A 27,735-nucleotide genomic window follows, 5' to 3' on the forward strand; every position below is an offset into this window, starting at 1 on the left:
ATTGTTTTTACAAGGAGAAATAGGCACAGAATTAGAAAGAATTTAAGCAGGAAATTAGAAGATTAAAGACTTCCTCTGCATACACTTCTGACAATGTACGTAAACATGTTCTAACAAATAAGATTACCAATTAGTCAGGAAGTCTAAAAAATTACTAGATGAGATTTGTATCAAATAAGGTCATAGTTCCCATTTCAATAATTAGTTAAGAAATGTCCAATATTTGATTTTCAAAATTTTTATCATTTACCAGTGGATAAACTATTGCTTTTATGACTCAATTTCTTTTCCTCCTAATATTGATATTTAAAAACATTTTTAAATGCCCATTCTTAATTTCCGGTAAGAAAACTTTTCCAGAAGATTCTCATAAATAGTCAAGAAAAATATAGGGTTCTTCTAAGTAGAGCTTGGCAACAAGTCCTAATGTAACCATATATCTCTGATTTACTTGCAATTCAATAGTCTAGAAGCCATAATGTGAGAGTTCTGAACCAAGTGTCAGCCAAGAACAGTGAAAGAAGTGACAAGCATCATCTTGAAAGTTTTATTGCATTATAAAAGAAAACATGTTCCTAGACAGCAGTTGGAAAAACATAATTTCTACTACTTCAGATGATATGATTTATGCACCCCAAGGCAATACAGCATCAAGAAGAAAGATATACTAAACTTATTTAAATCAGAACAGAATTATAAATATGATTTAAGATTAAGCTGAAACACTAGTACCTTTCATGAGAAGGAAGATGTTCACTCAGTGTGCTTAAAATGCATATATTATTTAAATGCACATCATACAGCACATCTCTGAATAGAAATTCCCTTTTGCAACAGAAAAGCATAAAAATTTGAGTTAATATGAGTGTTTTGAGGATAAATAACTATAATAATTTCTCATATACAATAACAAGCCTTACTTCAGTTTTCTGAAAAAGACCACAGATAGTTTGGAAAGCCCTAGACGGGCAGTCTTACATAATTTATTTGAATAAAATATGTGTAGAAAAATAAAAAAGTATGTCTTTCATATTCTTCAGTAATACAGACATTCAGAGATGACCAAACATGGAAAAAAATTATGTCAGTCAGTTGCAGGTAAATGTGCAGAGAAGATTCTATTTTGACTTGTTATAAATAAGCAAGAATGGTATCGTCAATCTAGAGAGCCTCAGAAGTGTTAAATGCCCTTTCTTCATTTCAACAGTACACACAAACTTAGTGACTTCTCCTCAGCTATTTTTTTTATTTTTGTAGAACTCTGAAAAAAATAAACACAATAAACTCATCTTCCCATGCAAAAAGGATGGAAAGAAACAGCATAATTGTGCTTCACTCCACAATCAGGCTTGGTACTAGGACATATTTGGGGAGGGATAGGTGGGCGAGTATGTCCAAAGTGTAGAATAAGAAGTGCCAGCATCTAAATGGAGAGGCCAGAGGAATTAACCCAGGAAAAATCTGTGAAGTTCCATCACTATGATCAGGAGGAACAAAAGTTAGTGGAAAGCTTTGTTGAAGGATTACCTAGAATAATTTATTATCTCAATGAGTAAACTTCAAACTTAAGAATGTCTTTATGGAGAAAAGAATCTCCCTATGTCCAACTAGAGTTACCTATGCCATATTAAAAGCTAACGTCAACTTTTAATATATAAATGTTTCTTGCTTTTTCATAGAAAATAAGATGAGACAGCAGTGACTATAAATGGTTCTTCATGAGATACATTTTGAAAAGGTTCATCCACTGAATCATAGATGTGACAGAACACCAGCTCTTATGGACAATGGTTGGTGGAGGAATTCCACAAGAACAATTCAGGGAACAAACAGAAAACTGTGTTGAAGCTTCCAAAAGCACTATATGATGAAAGGAAATTTCAATAGAGAATCCACATTGGCTTTGGAGAATTCCCAAAAGGCTCACAGTGGCTTCAAAATCACACACGTTTTTGAATTTTCATTATTTCTCATTTTTATTTTCAAAGTAGCATCAAATCTTGTTTTTTCTATACTTACATGAATTTTTGAAACTATGATCTTAAAACAGTCATTTCTTACCTTTGATTCTTGAGCTTTCTTGACTTTTTTCCTGCTGGAATTAAAACAGAAATAGGTCAAAATCTGTAAGTATGTGATCAATAGCCTGATATAAAGTATATCTATATCTATAGTATAACTATATCTAAAGACTTGTCAAAATGTTTTGTTGTACATATACCCACGAATCATTGTAACACAGTTCTCATCTTAACAAATACTATGTCAAATCTTTTATCAGAGTAGTAATCATTCTTAGGGGACATAAATTTCTCTAAGAAACCAATACATTATATAAATATGGATTTATAAACAAACAAATAATTAATGAATAATAAATAAATTATCATGTGGCTCAAATGCCTTAGGTCATTCCAGTTAATTCCAACAGATATTGAATGATGTCTTCAGAATTTGCTTTCAACATCACTACATTAATCAAAAATTGTTGGTAAAGGAGAAAGTTTAAGGGCAAACAGTGGAGAATTCACTGAAGAAAAACACAAAAGATGTTTCAACTATCTTCCCTTCAATTTAACTTAGAATTGGTCCATGTCTCACTTCTCTAAGGCTAAAGTTGACAACAATTCTATTATTTATTCAAAGGCTGCTTCAGTCAGACCTATCTATCAATTTGACATACTCCTTATTAGTTACCAGGCAACCCCAAAAGAACTAGCTTGCTTTAAAGTTTTTAAGTAGAAATTGAGCACTCTATAACTTCTCAATTAATGTTCAAGCATTCAAGCACAGTTTACTCTGTCTAAAAGTTACAGGGTCTCACACTAAAAATAATTTTGAAATATGTTTCTAATAAAAAGTGGCAATTATACATACATACATATGTATGTATAGACTGAACTGCAGAATTGTATGAATGCCAATAAATTTTGGTAAAATTTATAACTATAGTAAAAAAAATGAAGAACTTATTTTGCTGCAAGCATTAATTCCATAGGCAGATTTTGAGAATAAAAGTGCATATTAACAGATTATATTTATTCAGCCAGTTAACGCAATGTATGATTCTATTAGACTTTAAGACTGTGTTCTAATTCTCTTATCCTAACTCTTCAGCCTTTGTATTTGAATTTGGTACTGTCTTTTGTTAATGAAATGATTTTTTTTTCAGTTTTGATTTATTTTTAATTTAGAGTATCTGATGTTCATTTAAAATAAAATTTAAATATAAATCACATGTCTTAAAAATATATTATTTCATAATTATAGGACAAGCAGCCTTAAAAACCAAAGAGGTAATTGCTAGTGAAAAAAAAATCTCTCTGTATCTCTCTCCTCCTCCTTAGCCAATCATTCATTCATTTAGTCATTCATTCTTTTAACAAATACGTATAGACCAGTTTTATGTGCCAGACACTGTTCCAGGTGATAAGGCTATAAGGTATGAACAAAACAGAAAAAAATCATGTCCTTATGAAACATACTCAATAATGATATTAAGTTCTATTTAGAAAAGGAAATATCAATCAGTGATATTCAGAATGGGGTTCTTTTAACTCTAGTGCTTTGAATGATAATAGATATTTCCTGAAAGGTGAGTGAGTGGGGGAAAGAGATTCTTGCTCAAATACAAAAAATATATGTGTTTTAGGGGCCAGCCCGGTGGTGCAGCAGTTAAGTGCACACATTCCGCTTCTCAGCGGTCCGGGGTTCACTGGTTGGAATCCTGGATGTGGACATGGCACCACTTGGCAAGCCATGCTGTGGTAGGCGTCCCACATATAAAATAGAGGAAGATGGGCAAGGTTGTTAGCTCAGGGCCAGTCTTCCTCAGCAAAAAGAAGAGGATTGGCAGATGTTAGCTCAGGGCTAGTCTTCCTCAAAAATAAAAATCTGAGTTTTAGAGTGAGTTGCTATAATTTTACATAGGTCTACAATGATAAAATGACTTTTGAATAAAATTCTGAGTGAGATGAGAGGATGATCCAAGCATGTATCTGGGGGAAACGTGTTCTAGAAGAGAAAAACAATTGCAAATTTCATGACGTACAAGAGGTCTTGGAATGGCCAAAAATATGAAGGAGACCATTGTGACTAGACAGGACTGAGTAAGGGGAGATTAGTAGAAAATGCAATCAGAGAGGCAATAGGGGTGAGATAAAATTGTACTTGCGGCATTTGTTAAGTTTTGGTTTTTTACACTGAGAGGGTTGAGAAAACACTGAAAGTTTCTTCTCAGAGGAGTAACACTATCTGATTTACATTCAAATAGAATCATACTGACCATTGGGAATAGGTTGAACAGGACATGGAAAAAATTAGGGGGACCAGAAAAGAGGGTTTTGTGGTATGCAAGTGAAAGGTGATAATGGCATAGAACAGTGCAGTAGAAGTAGAGTTGCAATATCAGTTAAAGCTGGCAAGATTTGCTGATACAATACATGTTGGGTGTGAGATATAGAACAGATAAGGGTGACTGCAAGGGTCTGAGCTACTGAAAGGATGGAGTTACCTCTAATTAAAATGAGAAAGGTGGCTGAAAAAGAAATACTTTTATCCCTTCTTCACGGGCCTTCTAGTACTGTTCCACTCTGAATATTTCTCTTGTTGTCTGTCCATTGCTGTACTATCTCCTGTACTGATTCCTCCTCATTTCCTCAATTTCTAAATACTAATTTCCTAGACATTGAGCCTTTATCTTTCTTCCACATAACTCATTCCTTCAGCCATCTTACCTAGTCTTCTGGCTTTAAGTGTCATTCTTTTCTTAAGGACTCTCAAAGTTATGTCTCTAGCCAATCCTCACCATTGAACTTTAGACTCATATTCAACTGTATTTTTGACATCTCTACTTGGATATCTAATGACAGCCCCCTTGTCATGTCCAAAACTGAACTTCTGATCTTCTCTTACTTCTTTGGCCATCTTCTTGTCTTCCTCATCTCTCCATCCTTTAGTTACACAGACCCTTAGAGTCATCTTTGTCTATTCCATCTCTTAAGAGATAAAAAGTCTGAAATTTTCATGGGTTTTATTTTTGAACATATTGACTTTGACTTTACATTGATTATCACTATGAGGATGGAAAGTAGGCAGACAGTTAAAATGTCTAGAACTCATGGGAAATATTTCAACAAGACAAGCATAAATTTAGCAATCACCAGCCTGTGTGTAGATCATCAGTACTGCATCTGGAGAATACATAGCAGAGCTGAATAATCTAGAACTGAGTACTGGAAAAAATTTAAGAAAAATATAAAGTTGAATTAGCCAATAAGTGAAAATAAGGGATAGACAAATTATAGGAGAAACACCCAGGAGAAAATAGAATCATAGAATCCCAAGGAATATATTATGTAAAAGGAAAATTTTCAATAGTATAAAATGCTTCTGAAAGGTCAAGTACAATTATTTCTAAGACAATGCCTATTAGATTTGTTGACATGGATGGAATTAATGACTTAGAGAAAACACTTTTGTGGTGGTGTATGAACGTAGAAGTCAAATTTAAGCTATTCAAGGAAGGAAAGAGATAGAGAAATGTATGAAGTGGTAAAAATGGAATGGGAGAAACCTGACTAGGAAAGAAAAGCCTGGGATGGTGTGCAGCTGGAGAATAAAGTGAAGTCTATAGAGGTACTGTGTTTATTTTTATTCATTTTTCTTTTTGTTTAATTTTATAATATATTATTTATATCGGTGAGTATTGAGAATGTCTAAATGATAAGAGATACATATTAGAAATGGAAAGGATTAAGATAAAAGGGAAAGATGACATGCCTGATTTTATAAAGTTATTGCAAGGGTGGATATGACATAGATCATAAATGGGGGCAAAATTTAGATAGAAGGAGAACCAGTTCCTGTAATATAACAGATGGGCACCAAAAAAGCATGGCATAGATGCAGGAGGTTTGTAGGTTTGAGAGGATGAATTGAACATGTTCAATCTGTGATGATTTACTTTCTTTATATAACAGATGGGAAGTCGGCTGAGTGGTGGGGTAGAGTGGTTTGTCAGAAATTTGAAGGAGTAGAGGAGATTGTAAATGTGCTAGTTTTTGTGAAAGTAGGTGAGTAGGATAGCTTGGTATTATGGAAATCCTAGTTGAGTTTGCCATCATAAATTTGTAGTGATAGTGATTTAGCATTATTTTAATCAGAGTCAAATAGACTTAACACTCACTGATATATTTTATTATATTTGTTTGTTAAAACCCAGTTCTCTATTTATATAATTGTACATGATTATAAATTACCAATGAAAACATCATTAAATATTCTACAAACTGGAAATGTTTAAGAAGCATGTATTTAAAGAAAACAAATTAGTAATTAATTTAATGGGAAGAATGGAAACAGACTTGTAAAGTAAGGAGGAAACAAGAATAAACTACTCTGCCAAACTCATATTACAACCTTGTCAGTAGAGAATGATATGCATAATTCAGGATTTTCAAAGTAATAAATGTCTCAACTTGAGTCTATGACTAAAATGTTGCAGTATTCCACCTGGCAGTATATGTTTTCCTCAACTTTATTTTACAAAGTGTTAGTCCATATTTTAAATGTCAATTTTCTTAATGAGGAAATGTTAAGGAAAAATTGTGATTATTTCATTACAAAAGAACTCATAAGAGGTCAGAAAGATTTGTTATCCTGTGCACATGATACATTTGAAAAACATTCTTACATTAGGAAAGCTCAGGTTTTCTCCATGATAGCAGAATGCCAATGTCTATCTATAACTCAACTTTGATATTCTTTCAAAAGATTTTCCAATATAGTGAGTTTGTCTTAAGAAATATATTTTGGAGAAGTATCAAAACTAAATAATAGGAAACCATTCATGTTTTACATTGTATTAAACTATTTCTTGGAAGAATCTCAAAGTGTTGTATTAATTACTTAAACAGACTCCCTGAAATCGAGCTCAGTGTTAGAAGTGGGCAATTACCCTTGCAGACAGTATTATAAAGTATAGCAAAAGCAAGCTGGGCAGAAGTACAGATTCAGAAGAAATATGATTGTATGATATGATCTCTTAAATAGATTTTTTAAAAAGAACATAAATGTAACTTAGCTAAGCTAGTGTAAAATTAATTCAATTTGAGGTATATAGCAGCTTTAAAAATAAGATGTCATGTCCTTAAAGCATCTGGGCAAACCAGAGTGTGGCCAAATAACATCAATGCACAGCTTGCTAGTCCTTTAAATGAGCAGAATGTTATCACTCTAGAAGATAGTATTAAGAATATTTCTTGGGCCAGCCTGATGGTGTAGTGCTTGAGTTTGTGTGCTCCACTTCAGTGGCCCAGAGTTCGCAGGTTCAGACCGCAGGCACTGACCTACACATTGCTCATCAGGCGATGCTGTGGCAGCATTCCACATACAAAATAGAGGAAGATTGGCACAGATGTTAGCTCAGGGGCAATCTTCCTCACCAAAAGAAAAAAGAATAAAACATTTTAAAAAGAATATTTCTTTATATATTTTGGATATTAACACTTTATTGGATATATGTTTTGCAAATATTTTCTCCCAGTTGATGGGTGGTCTTTTTATTCTGTTGATGGTTTCCTTTGCTGTGCAGAAGCTTTTTAATTTGATGTAGTCTCATTTGTTTATTTTTTCTTTTGTTTCCCTTACTTAAGGAGACATGATATTCAAAAAGATACCGCTAAGACTAATGTCAAAGAATGTCCTGCCTACATTTTCTTCCAGGAGTTTTGTGGTTTCAAGCCTTTAATCCATTTTGACTTAATGTTTATGTATGGTGTAAGATAACGGCCTACTTTCATTCTTTTGCATGTGGCTGTCCAGTTTCCCCAAGACCATTTATTGAGAAGACTTTCCGTTCTCCGTTCTATGTTCTTTGCTCCCTTGTCGAAAGTTAGCTGTGCATAAATGTATGGGTTTATTTATGGAATCTCAATTCTGTTCCATTGATATGGGTGTCTGTTTTTGTGTCAGTACCATGCTGTTTTGATTACTATAGCTTTGTAGTGTATTTTGAACTCAGAGAGTGTGATACCTCCAGCTTTATTCTTTTTTCTCAGGATTCTTTGGCTATTTGGGGTCTTTTGCGGCTCCATATAAATTTTAGGATTCTTGCTCTATTTCTGTGAAATTGCTTTTGGAACTTTGACAGGGATTGCATTGAATCTGTAGATTGCTTTAGGAAGTATGGACATTTTAACACTGTTAATTCTTCTAGTCCAAAAGCATGGAATATCTTTCCATTTCTTGGTGTCTTCAATCTCTTTGAACAATTTTTGTAGTTTTCAGTGTATAGGTCTTTTACTTCTTTGGTTAAATTTATTCCTACGTATTTTATTCTTTTTTTTGCAATTGTAAATGAGACTGTATTCTTAATTTCTCTTTCTGCTATTTCATTCTTAGTGTATAGAAATGCAACTGATTTTTGTATGTTGATTTTCTTTCCTGCAGCTTTACCATATTGATTTATTATTTCTAAAAGTTTTTTGGTGGATTCTTTAGGATTTTCTATATATAAAATCAGGTCATCTGCAAATACTGACAATTTCACTTCTTCCTTTCCTGTTTGGATTCCTGGCTGGAACTTCCAATACTGTGTTAAATAAGAGTGGTAAAAGTGGACATCCTTGTCTGGGTGCTGTTCTTAAGGGATATCTTTCAGTGTTTTCTCCATTTAGAATGATATTAGCTGTGGTTTTGTCATACATGACCATTATTATGTTGAGATATTTTCCTTCTATTCCCATTTTATTCAGAGTTTTTATCATAAATGGATGCTGCATTTTGTCAAATGCTTTCTCTGCATCTATTGAGATGATCCTTGTGATTTTTATTCTTCATTTTGTTAATGTGGTCTATCATGTTGATTGATTGTGGGTGTGGAACCATCCCTGCATCCTTGGAATAAATCCCACTTGATCATGCTGTATGATCATGTTAATTCATTGCTGTACTTGTTTTGCTAGTATTTTGTTGAGGATTATTGCATTAATGTTCATCAGGGACATTGGTCTGTAATTTTCTTTTTTTGTGTTGTCCTTGTCTGGTTTTGGTATCAGAGTAATGTTGGCTTCATATAATGAGTTAGGAAGCTTCCCTGCCTCTTTAATTTTTTGGAAGAGTTTGAGAAGGATACATATTAAATCTTCTTAGAATGTTTGGTAGAATTTACCAGGGAAGCGGTCTGGTCCCGGACTATCATTTTTTGAGAGGTCTTTAATTACTGTTTAAATCTCCTTACTGGTGATTAGTCTATTCAAATTCTCTATTTCTTCTTGATTCAATTTTGGAAGGTTGTATGATTCTAAGAATTTATCCATTTCTTCTAGATTATCCAGTTTGTTGGAGTATAGCTTTTCATAGCATTCTTGTATAATCTTTTGTATTTCTGAGGTTTCCATTGTAATTTCTCCTCTTTCATTTCTGATTTTGTTTATTTGAGTCTTCTCTCTTTTTTCTTGAGTCTAGCAAAGACTTCTCAATTTTGTTTATCTTTTTAAAGAGCCAGCTCTTCATTTCATTGATTTTTTCCTACTGTTTTTTTAGTCTCTATTTCATTTATTTCTGCTCTGATTTTATTATTTCCTTCCTTCTGCCAATTTTGGGCTCTATTTGTTCTTCTTTTTCCAGTTCCTGTAAGTGCAATGTCAGATTATTTATTTGAGATTTTTCTTGTTTGTTGAGTTAGGCCTGTATTACTATAAACTTCCCTCTTAGAACCACCTTTGTTGTATCCCATAAATATTAGCTTGTAGTATTTTTACTTTTATTTGTCTCCAAGTTTTTTTTTTTTTTACTTCTCCTTTGATTTCTTCATTGACCCAGTCATTGTTCAGTAGCATTTTGTTTAATCTCCACGTATTTGTGGCTTTTTCAATTTTCTTCCTGTAGTTGATTTCTAGTTTCATACTGTTGTGGTCAAAAACGATGATTGTTATTATTTCAATCTTCTTTAATTTATTGAGAATTCCTTTGTGGCTTAGTATGTGATCTATCCTCAAGAATGTTCCATGTGCATTTGAAAAGAATGTATATCCTGAAGTTTTTGGATGGAGTATTCTGTATATATCTACTAAGTCCATCTGGTCTAACATGTCTTTTAAGGCCAATGTTTCTGGCCTTCTGCGCTTCTGTTTGGATAATCTATCCATTGGTGTAAGTGGAGTGTTAAAGTCCTCTACTATTATTGTGTTGCTGTCTTTTTCTCCTTTTATGACTATTAATAGTTGCTTTACATATTTAGATGCTCCTATATTGGTTGCATAAATATTTATAAGTGTTGCATCCTCTTGTTGGATATTGTTCAGTTTATCATTATGTAGTACCCTTCTTTGTCTTTTGTTACAGTTTTTGTTTTAAAGTCTATTTTGTCTGATGTAAGTATTGCTACCTCAGCTTTCTTTTCCTTGCTATTTGAATGGAGTATCATTTTCCATCCTTTCACTTTCAGTTTGTGAGCATATTTAAGTCTGAAGTGTGCCTCTTGTATGCAGCATCTATATGGGTCTCATTATTTTAATCCAATCAGCCTTCCTATGCCTTTTGATTGGAGCATTTAGTCCATTGACATTTAAAGTAGCTATTGATAAGAATGTACTTATTGCTATTTTGTTACTTTTTTTCTGGGTGTTTTAATAGTTTTTCTCTGTTCTTTTCTTCTTCTCTTGATCCCTTCCCTTGTGGTTTGATGGTTTTGTTTAGTATTTTGTTTGGGTTATTTTTCTTAATCTTTTATGTATTTACTATAGCTTTCTGGTTTGTGGTTACCATGAGAATCATATATAATAACCTATGAATATAGCAATCTGTATTAAGTTGATGATCTCTTAAGTTTGACCTGTTACTATAAGCTCTGCTCTTTTACTCCCCTCCTTCCACATTTTATGATTTTGACATCACATCTAACCTCTTTTTTGTGCTTGTGTTTCCATTAACCTCTTATTTTGGAAAAGGATAAATTTAGTACTTTTTTTCTTTTGACCTTCCTATTAGTTTCACAGGTGGTTGATCTGCTACCTCTACTGTGTTTTTGTCTTTACCAGTGATATTATTGTTTTGTTTTCTTTTTGATAATTTTGTTATTCATATTTGTGGTCTTTTCTTTTCCACCTAAATATGTTCTTTTATCATTTCTTGTAAGGCTGGTTTCTTGGTGATAAACTCCCTTAGTCTTCACTAGTCTATAAAACTTTTTATCTCTCCCTCCATTTTGAGTGATAACCTTGCAATTTAGAGTATTCTTGGCTGTAGATTTTTTCCTTTCATCACTTTAAATATATCATGACTGTCCCTTCTAGTCTGTAAAGTTTCTGCTGTTAAGCCAGCTGATAGCATCATGGGGTTTCCTTTGTGTGTAGCTTGTTCTCTTTCTCTTTCAGCTTTTAGGAGTCTCTCTTTATCTTTAATTCTTGACATTTTAACTATAAAGTGTCTCAGTGCTGGTACTTTTGGATTCTTCTTGTTTGGTGCTCTCTGTGCTTGCTGTATCCAGATGTCCATTTCCTTCCTTAGGTTAGGAAAGTTTTCAGCTATTATTTCTTCAAATAGATTCTCTACCCCTTAATCTCTCTCTTCTCCTTCTGGGACACTTATAATATGGATGTTAGTGCACATGATGTTATCCCAGAGTTCCCTTAGACTGTCCTCATTCTTTTTAATTCTTTTTTATCTTATCTGTTCAGCTTGGATGATTTCCTCTGGTCTTTCATCCAGCTCACTGCTCTGTTCTTATGTATCCTCCACTCTCTTAGAGTCCCTCTAGTGAAATTTTAATTTCTGTTATTGTAACCTTCATTTTTATTGTTTTTAAAAATATTTTCCAATTCTTTGTTGAAGTTCTCACTGAGGTCATCCATTCTTCTCCCAAGATCGGTGAGCAGCCTTATGACTATTAGGTTGTACTCTTTATCAGGTAAATTTATCTCTGTTTCATTTAGTTGTTTTTCTGAAAATTTGTTCTGTTTCCTTATTTGGAACATATCCCTTTGTCTCCTCATTTTACCTCTTTATCTGTGCTTATATCTATTAGGTGAATGAGCCATGTCTCCCGATCTTAGAGAGGTGAGCTTATGTAAAAGATGCCTTATGAGGCCCAGCAGTGTGTTTCCTCTCATAACCAGTTCCAAATCTTCCAGGAGTGACCCCTGTGTGGGCTACATGTGTCCTTCTATTGTAGCAGGGTTGCTGTGACTGTAGGTGGCCAGGGAGGCTAGGCTGTCTTCTTGGCTGGCTGGTTGCAAGGCTCAGCTGTGTGTGGCTGCTGTGATCCTTTCAGTCACTTTATCAGGCATGGGGAACCTGAGCACAGTTGGCTTCAAGGTCCAATAGCACATTTCTGTTGCAGTTTTTCTGTTAAGTGAGTAGGCCCCCAGGATGGATCGTTGCTAGACTCAGGGATTCACAATTGCTGTAAGCCTCTGGTTTGCAAGGCTGTTGTCAGCTCTCTCAGAAGTGCAGCTAAGTGGAGCTGGCCCCAGGCATGGGAGCATCCAATTGTTTCTGGCTTTAGAAGGTGAGGCTGATCCCCTATGAGGCTGTTTGAGAAGTACAAGTCTGCTTCAGCTGACAAACCCTACCATCCACAGGTCAACACACACCCCATCAACACATTTCTGCCCTGTGTGCACACCCTGACTCACTGAAGCAGACCCACTCCCCCACTGCAGATGCCCACAAACACCACCAACACAGGCCCACCCCTCTTGCACATCCTGCCCAGCTGAGGTAGACCTACTCACCTAACACACCTTACATATGTGGGCCCACAAGTTGCCCAAGGACTTGCTGTTAGGTTGAGTCAGTTCCTACGGCAAGCTACCTGCTCTGGCTGAGCTGGATTTAATCAGTGCTCTAGTGGGTAGGGCTGACCTCTGTGCTAAAAGGCAAAGATAGGAACTCCAATGGTGTCTGCCAGCACCTTGGTCAGTACACTTGTACTAGATCACAGTAATGGCTGCTGCCATCGCAGTACCTGGGGAAGTGGTCCTAGCTTGGGGAGGTCTCACCTCTCACTGACATGCACCCAAAGACCATCAAGCAAGTCAGTTTTCACCAAAGACTCCGCACAATTTTTTCTTGTGAGTTTAGGTTACATTCCAAAATGGGTGAATTTGTGTGTGGGTCCTTTAAGAGCAGGCAATTCTTTCCCTTATGTTTGATAGCTTTTCTGCGAGTATTCCCCACTGTTGTTAATAGCCAACAAAGCCAGGTATTATGACACTTGTCTCAGTTGTGCTGAGTCCAAAAGCTGCTTATTGTGGTAAAGCTCTCTTACTCAGATCCCTCACTTCTCCAGAGAAGGTTAATACCTTAATATCACTCCCAGTCAGCCATGAAGTGCCATGGCTACTAGGTGGCTTTTTCCTCTCAAGAGAGGAATTTCTGCCTCTTCCATCTAGGTCAGCACTGTCACTTATTGTGGGGATTCTTTTTACCCGGTTTTCAGTTCTCTCTCAAGGATAATTGTTCCAAGAATAGTTGTAAATTCGTTGCATCTGTGGGAGGAGGTGAGTTCAGAGGCCTTTTACCCTGCCATCTTGATGCTGGCTCCACTCATACTTGTTCTTAAAGTAAATTGATGTCATCATTCACTAAAGGTATATATATATTCACACACACACACATTAGTGCTATAGAAGCTCAGGTAAGTGTAGGTAATATTAAACTCATGAATAATCACTAATAGATCCTAATAGCAAAAACAGTCAATGAGCAGAAAGAAAGTATATATAAATATAAAATTTGGCGGCAAATATATAAACATTGTTCATTTTACAAGTCTTCCTAGTTTACTTCTTAGAACTCTTCCCTTTTCTCTGATGTAAATACTGTTTCCCAGACAAATACCATCAACCGAAAGTTTAAAGTGCTAATTTGCAGTAGAATACTCTTGTTCAACATATTTGTTTAACATTTCCATGTACTAGATGGTGAAAATATAAAATATTAAAGTTTTTTAATAATTAATAAAGCTATTAAGTAATATGGATAGTAAATTTCTGGAAATTGGGAATAGAAGACTATTTCAGTAGGGTCACTTAATCATAATCTTGTAAAAAATCTCTTTGCCATTCTGATGCATGCATACCCCTGTACCCATGAGCTTCCCTCCCCCAGGCGCTCTATACACACACACACACACACTCTCTCTCTTTCTCAGAAACATATTTTGCTGGTGGCAATTTAATTATAAAATGCCTGGAAAATAAGAGATATTGACACGCATAATGTATCATATCTAGCCTTCTAAATCTTGGAGATATAGATGTATTTTTCGTAAAAGGTAATGATGAATTTTCAGTCTTACTTAGTTTAATCACAATCTTCTTATCTTTTATTTAAAATATCTTCCCTTGGAATGTGAATCACGTTCTTGATCCAATGTCACCTCTTCAACAAACTTTATGCCTGCCAGTCTATCAAAAATAGCACCCCCATTGCGATTTGATTTCCTTTTCTTTTTGTTCATTCCTCACAGAAATTACCACTTCCTGGAACAATATGTATTTATGTGTGCACTGCATGTTCCTCTCACTGGAATGTGTGTTCCATGAGCAAAGGCACCTTGCAGTCTCCACTGGTATACCCACAGAGGCTGGAAGAGCATCTGCAAGAGAATAAGCACTGTTCCTAACAGATTCTCTCAACTCTAGAATTTAACAGTGTGGTGGAGGAATAGGCACACACACAAAAATATGTGAAATAAAATGTGACATCCAATAGTGGAATTATGTATAAAATCTAGACAGCCCAGTAAAGTTAACAATGATTATTTCTTAGGCAGGTGACAGGAAGCTTTGAGAATGTAGAAAATTAGGAAATACACAGAAATAAGGTCAGATTGTAAGAATAAGTAGTTTATATCTACAGCAAAGAGAAGAAGAGGATCTATGTAGAAGATAGAGCATGAACAAAGTTACAGATCCAAGACACTGCAGGGTAAGACTACAAAACAGCAAATAGTGTGGTATGATAGCATACAGTTGGGATAGTAAAGTTATTAGAGTTGGGCAACAAGTATATTTCAGTGATTCATGAAGAAGTGAAAGTAATTTTCTTACTTTTATAAGAAATGTCATGAGATATATTAATAGTCTAACATATAGATTCATAAAAATTTAATTATTTGTTACTATACACACACACACAGATACCTCTAGATCTATATACATATTTAAAATACAACTTGTACAATTCCATCTGCTTCTCTTTTGCCTTAATATGTTGCTGTTAAGTCATTAATTCCAATGTCAAAATTACAGTTGCTCCTTATTATAGACTCATATTAGCTATGTTTATGTGATTTTAAGGAGGAAAAGATGAAGAGAAATTGATATTGGATTGATGGATATTCTTAATATCACTTCAAATTCTGAAGTCCATAAGAAGGTATCGAGACATGCACTAGACTTTAAAAAAAACGTTAAAACTAGAACAGAATTTACTCACAAAATCTGTTCAATGTTCAATAATATTTGTATTAAGCTTTTATTGCATACATATTCTGATTTTAAATATTAAGTTAGAAGTCTTATGGTGGAAATTTACTTATATTTACATTGAAAATAAAATTGTGATTACTATGGGAAATATATAATTACATTCATGGTTTAAATCTAACAGTAAACATCAGAAATTTTTTTCTGATTTTTCTTTTTACCAAGAGTGTTTGTGTTCAAGTTAAATGGATAAGACATATGCATAAACAATCACCACATATCGTGTCAGATGCAAACAATAAGAATTTGCCCAAAGTGTCACAAAGGACATCTTTGGTTGATGGACTTATGAAAGATATAAGCTAACTGGATCTTAAAAGATGAACAGCATTTAACTAAGTGAAGGAATTGTGAGCATTCAGGGCAAAAAAAATAACATGTAGAAAGGGGAAATTAGGTAATGAGATATGTTAGATAGGAAATAATGCAAAGACTCAGATAAGCATAGCACGTAATTAAAATAATCAAAAGTGAAATTATGCACTAAAAAGCCCACACATGGTACACTCATATATAAACAATAAATTATAAAATTATTTATTTATTTCACAATGAATATGGATTTGAGAATTTTTAAAAAACTGCTAGGAGAAAGGAAATTCCTTTTACCTAAGCTATAACCTTCAGACAAAAATGATAATTCTGTAGACCCTTCTTACAGCATCATTTTTTATGCTACTAGACTGTGAGTTGAAATATGTGGAAAATCTAGAATTAATATATGTTGATAGGCCACTTTTTTGAGGTTATAAATATGAAATGGAAAGAAGTCTTAATTATGTATTGTAGACAACATTCCATTGTGAAGGATGTCCAGCATAAACTTGGAAACATTTAAAAGATATACTATTGTAACTTTTGAAATATTATTTATGATTCTTTCCTAAAAAGAAAATGGGGAGATTGCATTTTTTAAATTTATAATACACATTCCAATTGGCTTTCAGATCTTTTATCCACTTATCTCATTTTTGTGTAAAGGAATTTGAAATATGATTGGAATGTATTAATCTTCTTATGATCATGTTACCACTTTAATAAAATTCTGACATACTAAACTATTCACTCCTCGACTAGCAGTTTGTTTAGAATATGCAGGATCAGCACTGTGCTACGAGACAGAGACTAAAAATGAATAACATAAATTTCTGAACTCGGAATTTCACATTCTCTCTGGAGAGACATAACTATCAATTAAAAAACAATGATAAAGAATTTATAGGATGATGTATAAACAAGAATGGGAGGAGCAATTGTCTATGCTGACTGGTGCAAAGGTAGAATTCATGATGAAAGTATTGCATGAGGTAAGAATTAAAAGATAGGAAAATAATTTTCTGCGGAAAGGAGCATTAAGCTGTGCAAAAGCATAGAATTGTAAAATATTTAATCCTTTGGGATGAACTGTGAATAGTTAAGCATAGCTCAACTATATACTTCTTTAGACATAAGGATTATATAAAAGTGTATTCAAGAAAATTCTCTCCTGTTTCCAGAAGAAAATGTATGCCCCTTTAAGCATTATAGCTGAATATATTTGGTAAAGAGCCATTTAAATTAAATAAACATGCCGCTTATTATTACAGTTTTTACAGTGTATTTTTGGAGTGTGAAAAATAATGATGATTTTCCTAACACAAACCACTAATTAAAGGATTTGGAATAAATAGAAATACAAATCACTAATTAATGATTTTGACATGGAAATTACATTAGAGCTCTTTCCATTTTATGTTTATCCTTCAATAGATTTGGATTTGTAATTTATTAAGTCTGTAAACAGATCATAAGTAATAATTGTTATAGGAATCTAATGATTTGATTTTTAAATTTCTAGTGATCTGGAGTATAATATGCTTTTTCTAGTAATATATATTTTACAGAGGCTACTGATAAATAGCTAACATTTATTATTGAGAATATACTTTGTATAAGAAAACTATATCTTGCAGTGTAGAAAATATACAAACTTATAGCTGGGTATCCCAGGAAAATCCAAACTATTATAAGAAACTCTGGGCACAGGCAACTGAGGGGCATGATGGGGAAGTCTAAGCGTCAATGTACCGATTGCCCATCCCAGTGGGCAGAGAGAAGGTTTCAATTGTCTATTAAAAGGAGATTGAGGCTTGGGGAATAAAAAATAAGAAGGTGGAGGAGGAGGAGGAGATGGGAGAGGAGGATGACGGGGAGGGGGAGGAAAAGAAGAAAAGTTAAAGCACTTATATCAGTCTCACTAGTTGGCAAGCAGTTTTTACGTTCTTTACATATATTATCTCATTTCAGACGACCCAAAGTCGTGATCTAGCTTCCCCTACTTACATCCTCAAACTTTGGGTTCATAGAAGTCTCTAGGGGACAATGACCATGGCATGTACAGCAGCATTTTCAAGCAAATGTGATTACATGAGATCACAGCCAAACTAGGAGATACATTGCCATTTTAAAAAGATGAGCTCCTCAATCGAGATCTCCTTAAAAAAAGTAGAAGAGTATTTGATAGGATTTTCATTCCTGCTTAGGAAGGAAGGTGGTAACAGTTATCATGATATCAGCTTGATTTTAACCAAAAGATCACCAAGGCCTAGGGCCTGATGTTTACAATTGTTTCCTTTTCTTCAACTTTATTGAGGAATAACTGACAAATATAATTTTATGTATTTAAAGTGACAACGTAATGATACTATATATTTTTGCAAATACATACATTGTGGAATGAATACCAGGATCGAGATAATTAACACATTTATCATGCCACATAGTTACTCTCTTTTTGTGTGATGAGAATGCTTAAGATCTCTCAGCAACTTTCCAAGTATATAATAGGGCATTGTTTAGTATAGTTATTATGTTGTACACTAGATCCTTAAAATGTATTCTTCTTAGAACTGAAAATTTGTACCTTTTGACCTACCTTTCCCCATTTCTCCTTTCCCCAATACCTGGCAACCACCATTCTATTGTTTCTATGAAATTGGCTTTTTTTTTCTTTTTTAGATATTCCACATATAAGTGATACCATACAGCATTTGTCTTCTCTGTATGGTTTATTTCACTTAGCATAATGCTCTCCAGGTTCATCCATGTTGTCCCAAATGGTAGGATTTCCTTTTTTTTTTAATGGCTGAATAATATTCCCTTGTGTATATGTACCACATTTTCAAATTCTATTCAAGTGTTGGTGGACACTTAGGTTGTTTCTATGTCTTGTCTATTGTGTATAATGCTGCAATCAACCTGAGAGTGCACATATCTCTTCAAGATAATGATTTCTTTTCATTCAGATATATGCCCAGAAGTGGAATTGCTGGAACATATGGTAGTCTTATTTTTAATTTTTTGAGGAACTGCCCTATTGTTTTCTACGATGCCTGTACCAATGTACATTTCCACCAACAGTGCACAAGGGTTCCCTTTTCTCCACATCCTCTCAAACACTTGTTAGCTTTTGTCTTTTAGATAACAGCCATTATAACAGGCGTGAGGTGATATCTCATTGTGCTTCTGATTTGCATTTCCCTGATGATTAGTGATTTGGGGGAACTTTTCCCATACCTGTTGGCCATTTGGATGTCTTCTTTGGAAAATTATCTATTTAGGTCCTTTGCCCATTTTTAAATTCGATCATTTGCTTTTTTTTTGTTATTGAGTTGTATGAGTTCTTTATATATTTTTAACATTGACTCCTTAACACATATATGATTTGCAAATATTTCCTCCCATTCTGTAGGTTGCCTTTTTAATTTGTTGTTTGTTTTCTTTGTGGTGCAGAAACTTTTCAGTTTTAGCTAATCCCACTTGTTTATTTTTGCTTTTGTTGCTTGTGCTTTTGGTGTTTATCCAAAAAATCACAAGCAAGGACAATGTCAAGGAGCTTTTTCCTATGTTTTCTTCTAGTAGTTTTCCTGATTCATGTAAGTCTTTAGTCCATTTTGAGTTAATTTTTGTGGGTGTTGTAAGATAGAAGTCCAGTTTTATTATTTTGCATGTGGATATCCAATTTTTCCAGCACCATTTATTGAAGAGATCTTTTTCCATTGTGTATTCTGTGTGCCCTTGTCAAAAATTAGTTGACCTTATATGCATGGGCTTATTTCTGGGGTTTTGATTCTGTTTCACTGGTCTTTGTGCCTATTTTTACAGTATTATTTTAATTACTATAATTTTTAATATAGTTTGAAATCAGGTGTGCTGCTTCCAGCTTTATTCTTCTTCTCAAAATTTCCATGGCTATTTGGAGTCTTTTGTGGTTCCATACAAAGTTTAGGATCGTTTTCTCTATCTGTGAAAAATGCTATTAGAATTTTGATAAAGAATGCATTGAATCTGTAGGTCTCCTTGGGTAGTATGGACTTTTTCACAATATTATTTTTTTTAATCCAAGAACACACAGGATATCTCTCCATTTATTTGTGTCTTCCTCACTTTCTTTCAACTATATCTTAAAATTTTCAATGTATAGGTGTTACATTTCTTTGGTTAAAGGTATTCGTAAGTATTTCACTGTTTTTGATGTTATTGTAAATGGAATTGCTCACTCTATCCTGGACTGCAAGGTTTCTGCTGAGAAATCTGCTGATAGCCTTATTGGGGTTCTATTATATGTGATGAGTTTTTTTCTCTCACTGCTTTCAAAATTCTTTCTTTGTGTTTGTTTTTTGAGGGTTTGATTATAACATGTCTTAGTAAAGATCTCTTTGTGTTGAATCTGTTCAGGGATTTTTAAGCTTCATGTACGTAGATAGCTATATCTCTCCCCCAATTTGGGAAGTTTTAAGCCATATTTCTTTAAATAAGTTTTCTGTCCCTTTCTCCCTCTCTTTTCCTTGGGAGATTTCTATAATGCAAATATTACTTTTTTTCTTGATGATGGCCTATAATGCATGTAGGCTTTCTTCACTCTTTTTCATCTTATTTCCTTTTTTTTTCATCTGACTCAATAATCAAGAGATGTGTCTTCAAGTTCACAGATTATTTCTTTTGCTTGACTGAGCCTGCCATTGAAGTTCTCTGTTGCATTTTTCATTTCCATTCATTGTCGTCTTCAGCTCCAGATTTCTGTTTTGGGTCTTTTTAGTGACTTCTATCTCTTTGTTGAACTTCTTGTTTCACTCATGTATCTTTTCCTGAGTTCATTGGCTTATTTATCTGTGTTCCCTTGAATCTCACTGAGCTTCCTTAAAAAAGTTATTTTGAATTCTTTTTTATGTAACTTGCAGATCTCTATTTCTTTGGGATCAGTTACTGAAAAATTATTGCATACTTTTGGTAGTGTCATGTTTCCTTGCTTTTTTGTGGTTCCGTTGGCTTTGTATTGATGTCTGTGTATTTGAGGGAGCAGTAACTTTTCCAATAATTTTTGGACTAGCTTCAACGAGAAAAGACTTTCACCCGGAGGTCATTACAAGGGTGCTGGCCAGGTGGGAGTAGTCTCTTTGGTTCCTGGGAGGGCACAGCAGTGTAGTCTCCATGAAAACCCATTAGCTTAGGTTAATGTTGGCAAAGACCATGGGAGGGTCTTCTGCGGCCATGATTGTGAAGCTTCTGCTGGTGGCATTGGCAGCTAAAGTTATGGCAGTCCTCAGAGGCAAAGACTGGTGGAGTCCTCATGTTCTGCTTTGTTGCCTGTAGGGGGGTGTTCTAGCCTAGTGGATCTCTTTTGGCACCATATCTGACACACTGGCACTCAGAACAGCAGTGAAGCCAGAGTCCTGAGACCAGGTACACACAGAACTACCACAGTGTCTGGATCCTGGTGCACAGATGTACTTGCTGTGGCAGTGGTGCTGGCGTCTGAGGTGCAGGAGTGTGCAGAATTCTTATGGAACCAGGGTCTGAGTCTCTGGGGCTCACTCTATTGATTCAGCCCACAGAGTGTAGGGGGCTATGCAGCAGTGGCACAGGTCCTGAGTTGACAGAGTGCAGTGGTGACTTGGGTTCAGGGAGTAGGGCTCAGTAGTAGCATGCTCTAGGGATGGTGGATCAAAGTCCCAACTCTAGCCCCAGGAGGAAGTTGGCAGAACAGCAGCTGTTCAGCCCTAGTGGTGGCAAGTCAAAATCACAACTTAAATCCTGGGGACAGGACACAGACTGCAGCAGTGAAGCCTGGTGATGGTAGGTCAAAGCTGAAACTTAGGACCTGGGGTAGTCACGGAACAGCAGCAGCTCACCCCACACTGATGGTGAGACAAAGTCCTGACTTGGGATGCAGAAGGTAGAGTGCAGAGCAACAGCAGTGCAGCCCCAGTAATGGCAGATCAAAGCCTTGACTTACAACCCCAGGGGTTGGGGTCCAGTCGATAGCGAGGCACTGCGTTGTTCCAATTCTGGAAAGCAGGGCACAGCAGCAAGTGGGACACCTGGGGGCAGGTCTCACCCAGAGACAGCTCCAGCTCCAGAGAGTGCAGAGGCAGGGACTCTGGGCGACTCCATCAGCTGGGTTCAGTGTTGGTGAAGACTGTGAGGGTCTTTAGTAGCAAAAGCTACAAACATCTATGGCAGTGAGGCTTGTTGGGGTTGTCCTGTTCTGTTTTTCCCCATGGGTTAAATCCTTCCAAGGGATCCCTCTTGGTGCTGAGATGCTTGGGGATGGAGTAAGGCAGGTAAAATGCTTCCTATGCTTTTCTATGAGGCCATCCCCAGTTTTTGAGCTCCAGGAGGTCTCTGCTACTTCTTCTTCATAGTCCAGAGCCTTCACAGAGCTATTTGAATCAGTTTGGAATTGTTTATTTATTGTTTTTGGTATGCTTGTGGAGGAGATGAGCATTGGGACCCCTTAGGCCCCCATCTTGCTGACATCACCTCCTGTTTACAATTGCCAATGTCAAAGCTTCTTCCTGCAAAAAAGCTTACAATCTACTCTGACTAAGATACATGCAAGATTCAGAAAAAAATAAAATCTCAGAATAGTTTACATGAGTTACGTTCAATAGCATGTTATATATAAAGATGCAATTTTGGTGGACAATATTTCATCTGATTTCCACACTGTCGTCAGTATTATTTTCTTCTTTAGGAAAATGCACAGACTTCATAAGTACGTTTAATATTATACACACACACACTTAAATTTGACAATTAAAGCCTTATTGAGTCTATAAGCATATCATTTTCTCTCTGCAACTTTTATGTGTTTCAAGTCACCACGGGTTTAAGAGCCACCAAGAAAATGAAGACAAAAATATGAATAAGAGAACAATAATAATGGGTAACACAAAAGTGTTGGGGTTATTGAGTGATGGTAATATTATAAGCTAGATAGTCCGAAAAAGCCATCCTCTCAGAGTGATGGGATCCAAAATCAGAAGAGGTGGCTGGAAATTTATCCTGTCAGCTAATGTTGAAACAGTGGACATTTGTCCCTCTAAGTATTCCCTATGTGTGAAGGGCAGACAAAAGATCTTGGGACAGTGTAAATTGAGATGTTACAATTGAGATGTTGGCATAATGCTAAAACCCTTGAAGTGGACTGGGAAAAACTTTTGAACCTGTATCACCTGCTAATTCTTTGGAAAAATCTACAAAAGCAAGATTAAAACACATAAGTGAGGAACTATAAATAAAAATGTGATAAACTACTGGGAAGATCAAAGATTGTCACGACTAGTGTAGGTGGCCGATGAGAAGTGGCTGGATATCAGATTGAGAGAAACCTTTGGAGATTTTCTCTTGCCTCCACATCTACCCAACTCCAAATGCCTTATAAATGCCTTTTCCATTGGCACTATAACATATATGTCTGCAGCAAAACCCCCAAAAACACTGTCGGCAGGATATTTTCAGTGCAGCCCAAACCCCAGGCTGGAATGAGCTGGATGATTATGTATTCTTGCTCATATACCTACCTACTACCTCTGCCTACTCCACTTCAAAATAACAAGGACTTATGGATTGCAGTCTAAGGGCATAATACCTTCACAGTGCTGTTTCTTTCAAAGAATAAAAAGGTAAACTTCTCAGTACAGGAGCTCATGGAACATTTATAGCAGATGAGAGATCAGAGATGGTTCTTTGGTGTCCAAGGATTTTAACCCTGTGGTCTCTTCTCTTTTTTTTTTCTTACTTTTTTTCGCAGGGAGGGAAGATTAGCCCTGAGCTAATATCTGCTGCAGCTAATATCTGCTGCCAATCCTTTTCTTTTTGCTGAGGAAGACTTGCCCTGAGCTAACATCCATGCTCATCTTCCTCTACTTTATATGCGGGACACCTGCCACAGCATAGCTTGATAAGCAGTGCGTAGGTCTGCATCCGGGATCTGAACCGGCAAACTCCGGGCCACTGAAACAGAAGGTGCGAACTTAACTGCTGCGCCACTGGGCCGGCCCCTGTGGTCTCTACTCTTACTGTCTCTTGAATCAAATCAAGATTAACAGGGAGCCATGCCAGACTGTCTGCCCTTTCCAACTTGAATTACTTCCTCTTGGAACATGATCTTGCAGATCCAAACAACTAGACACCTCAGGTGTACAAGTAGAATAGAAGAGAAACTGAAGGCAAATGGACAACATAAACCATGTGAATCAACTATAATCTTAAAATAAGCAGGACAAGTACGCTTAAGAAAATATTTTAGCAAAAGAAACGGGAATAACAAATCATAAAGAAAAACTAAGTGGAAATATCAAGCATGAAAAATATAACAGTTGAAATAAGGAATATGAAAAATGAATTAAATGGCAGGATGAATGAAGTAGAATGATTAGTAAAGTCTAAAACTGAATTAAGGCAAAGAATCCTGGAAAGAGACCTAGAAAATACATTAGTGAAGTTAGGTGTTATGGGCTTCTAAGTTGTCCTAAGTAGTAGTTCCATCAACTATTAATAGCAATTCCAGAAAAATAGAAGCCTAGAAATGGAAGTAGGAAGGAGTAGAAGAAATAGTGAAAATACATTTTCCACAATATATAAATAATCTAGAATTGGGTTTATAAAATATCAATTAGGGTATATGAAAAACTTTACAACTAGTTGCATAGAGTGAGATTTAAAGCGATCAATGACAAAAATATATCTATATTTTACATTTCAGAAAGGAGTAAATACTAATAAAAGAAAGAGAATTATATTGACATCAGACTTTTCAATAGCAACGTACTTATAAGACCACAATGGAATATTCAGAATTACCAAATAAAAATACTTTTTCACATTTATATGTAAGTTCATAATGAAACAGCCTTAAACATAGAAAGAATAAAAACGGTTTCAGAATTTAAGTTGTCAAAAAATTCAGCAGAGTTCTTCACTGTTGCCGTGTGGCTTTTTTCCCCTTTCACTTTGAAAGTCACTCTTTGAGAAAATGTTTTATTGAGAAAAAATCACCAAGAGAATTTGACAAGGAAATAACTTCACGACATCAAGAATAACGTTGTCTACATAATAAGGACAAAAATAGAAGAAGAAATGAAAAACTAGCTCTATATTAAGGTAAAGGAAAAGATGTAGACAATACCAACTTGGTGTATTTTGGGAGGAGAGTCAGCAGAAAACAAAGGGATTTGAGTTTAATCTAAGATATTTGTCCTTCTGTGGGAAGACACAAATGTTAAGGAAGTTAATAAATCAATAACGAGAATATAAATTTGAGTTTTAAGTCTTAGCTTATCCACAATAATGATTAAAAACACTATAACTTTTAGGACAGTTAAAGGAAATTATATCTATACAATGAAAGCAGAAAATAAGAAAAATGAAACATAAAAGGACAGTGAAAACATATGAAATATGTATGGCAAATAGTGGAAACAAAAACAAGTGTAATGGTAGTCATAATAATTGTAAATGATTTAATTCACCGGTTAAAACTCTGATGGGTCAAAAAAATAAGGCCTAGCAATACGTTGTCTTCAAGAAGCAGTTAAAAAGACAAAGCAGCGTGTGTGTGTGTGTATATATATATTCCAAATAAGAACCAAAAGATATTTGGTGTAATACTAAAATCTGAGAGAAAATGCATGTAAAAATATGGCAATTATGATAAAGGTATTAGGGAAAAAAATATAGTTCTAATAGGAAGCATAGAAAAAGAAGAGATAACCATCATCAACATATAGTCACCTAATAAGAGACTTAACTCTGAATTAATATATAAATTAATGATATAAAATAATGATTCAATAGAGAGATTGGTATATATATTTGTGAATATATGTACACATTTGTATATACACAAAAGTATACAAAATTATTTGCATATATATGCAAATAATAAGATAGATAAACAAGTGATGTTGTAGTTTTTAACAAACTCCCAGAAACTGAAAATTGGAGCAAATAATCTGAGTCATGAGTTCTAAATGAATCAGCTCAAGCTATTAGATAAAGAACCCTATACCCAATTAAGACAAACAGCATCGTTTTCAAGCACATATGTAAAATGCACAAAAATGGAATAAGTATTAGGCCATAAAGGAAGCTTTATAAAAACCAATGGGAAAGTTATACATATAATTTTATCGGATATTATTTAGTAATACTAGAATAATATCAAAAGGATGCTGAAATTAGCACCCTGTAGCCAGAATATAAATAATAGATTACCAAATAGTCCTTTGATTAAAAAGGAAATCATAAAATAATCCTAAAATATTTAGATTGGAGCAAAGAAAAGCACTGCATGACAAAATTAAGGGAGATCTGGAAAAACAGCATTTGTGGAAAATTTATAGCTTTACTTTTCAGGAAACCAGAAAGGTTATAAAATAAAAACTATGCGTTCAATTTAAGAGGTTAAAAAATAGAGCATATTTAAAAAGAAACAACAAGGATAGACATCAAGGAAAAAGAGAACAAAAAGAAAGGAAGAATATAAATAAAATTTGAATTGGGATTTTCTTTTCGTTAAGATTAAGTTGATCTGGGGCCATTCTGGGGGCGCAGTGGTTAAGTTTGCACCTTCTCCTTTGGTGGCTCGGGGTTCACCAGTTCGAATCCCAGGTGCAGACCTACACACCGCTCATCAAACCATGCTGTGGCAGGCGTCCCACGTATAAAGTAGAGGAAGATGGGCACAGATGTTAGCTCAGGGCCAGTCTTCCTCAGCAAACAGAGGAGGATTGGAGGCAGATGTTAGCTCAGGGCTAATCTTCCTCAAAAAAAATCATTAAGATCTCCTAATAACAAACCTTTTGCAAGACAGAATTAAAACAACAAACGGTAGAACGTTAAGAGTAAACAAAATGTGGAATAAAAAAATTGGAAATATGGATAACAGATTTAATGCAAAGAGTATTTAAAGATTACATTCTAATATGTCTCATCTAATAATCTTAGATGTAAATGATACATTTCTGAAAAAATACAAAATGCCAAAACAGCAGCAGAAGAAAAAAACTTGCATGGGTAAGAAAAATTTTAAAAAACAGTAACACATACACAAAACAAAACAACAAAAATGCCTGCAGTGGCCATCAAAAATCTCTTTCCAAATACTCAGACCCAAATACCTTTGCAGATAAACTCTACTGGCCATTCAGGAAGTAATTGTTTTATATATTAGAAAAATTTTCAAGAAAATTACAAATGATACACTGCTGTTTGCATGAGATGACAGCAATCAAGTAGGAACAGCAGCCAGCAAACCATATATTGTAAAAGCTCAATAATTCTCACAGGTTCTTTGAGGAGTAGGGTGAGCGGATGACCAGCACAGCATTGTTTGTGGTAAAAGGTATTGGTGGCAACTGATGTGGTCATTGCTAGGAGAATTGATTTGCAAATATTGGGGATTCAATTAGAAGTAATAAGCAAATGATATGGAAAGAACTTAAAAACAAAGTACTGAGTGAAAAATTAATCAATGGCATGAGGATGAAAGCAATGCAATTTATCGAATTCAAAGCACAAAAGCACAAGAAAATATTTATAGGAATACATACAAATAAAAATTAGTCATCAAACAAATTAAAATGGCTGATAATGAGACAAAGAGTTAAGTAAAGAATGAGGATAAAAAAGAATAGAGAGAAGAATAGAATGGTAGATAGATGATAGATACATGCATATATACATAGATAGATAAAAATAAAATAGGTAATTTATTTCGTTAGATGATGATGACAGTTACTTAAAGAATATGCCTTAATTAACCATCTTGCATGGAACTCATACAGGAGAGATAGGTATATACATATCTATATGCATTTTTTAAAAATAAGTTTTGGAGTAATGGAAGCAACAAGGGAATGTACCATTTCTTGCCTGAGCTCTACTTGGGGGAACGTATTTTCCTTAGTATCTG

The 27,735-nt window shown here is 34.9% G+C and overlaps 1 protein-coding gene across 1 annotated transcript in view; it reads right to left on the reverse strand.

Moving 5' to 3' along the window:
- Nucleotides 1–27,735, reverse strand: part of FSTL5 (follistatin like 5) — a 710,646-nt gene that overhangs the window by 583,002 nt on the left and 99,909 nt on the right. The window contains exon 3 of the mRNA XM_046657076.1: nucleotides 2,062–2,095. Within this exon, the coding sequence (XP_046513032.1) occupies nucleotides 2,062–2,095 (34 nt within the window). The remainder of the gene's footprint in view (nucleotides 1–2,061; nucleotides 2,096–27,735) is intronic.

Source organism: Equus quagga, chromosome 3 (genome assembly GCF_021613505.1).
Source record: "Equus quagga isolate Etosha38 chromosome 3, UCLA_HA_Equagga_1.0, whole genome shotgun sequence".
In the NCBI taxonomy this organism is placed as follows: domain Eukaryota; kingdom Metazoa; phylum Chordata; class Mammalia; order Perissodactyla; family Equidae; genus Equus; species Equus quagga.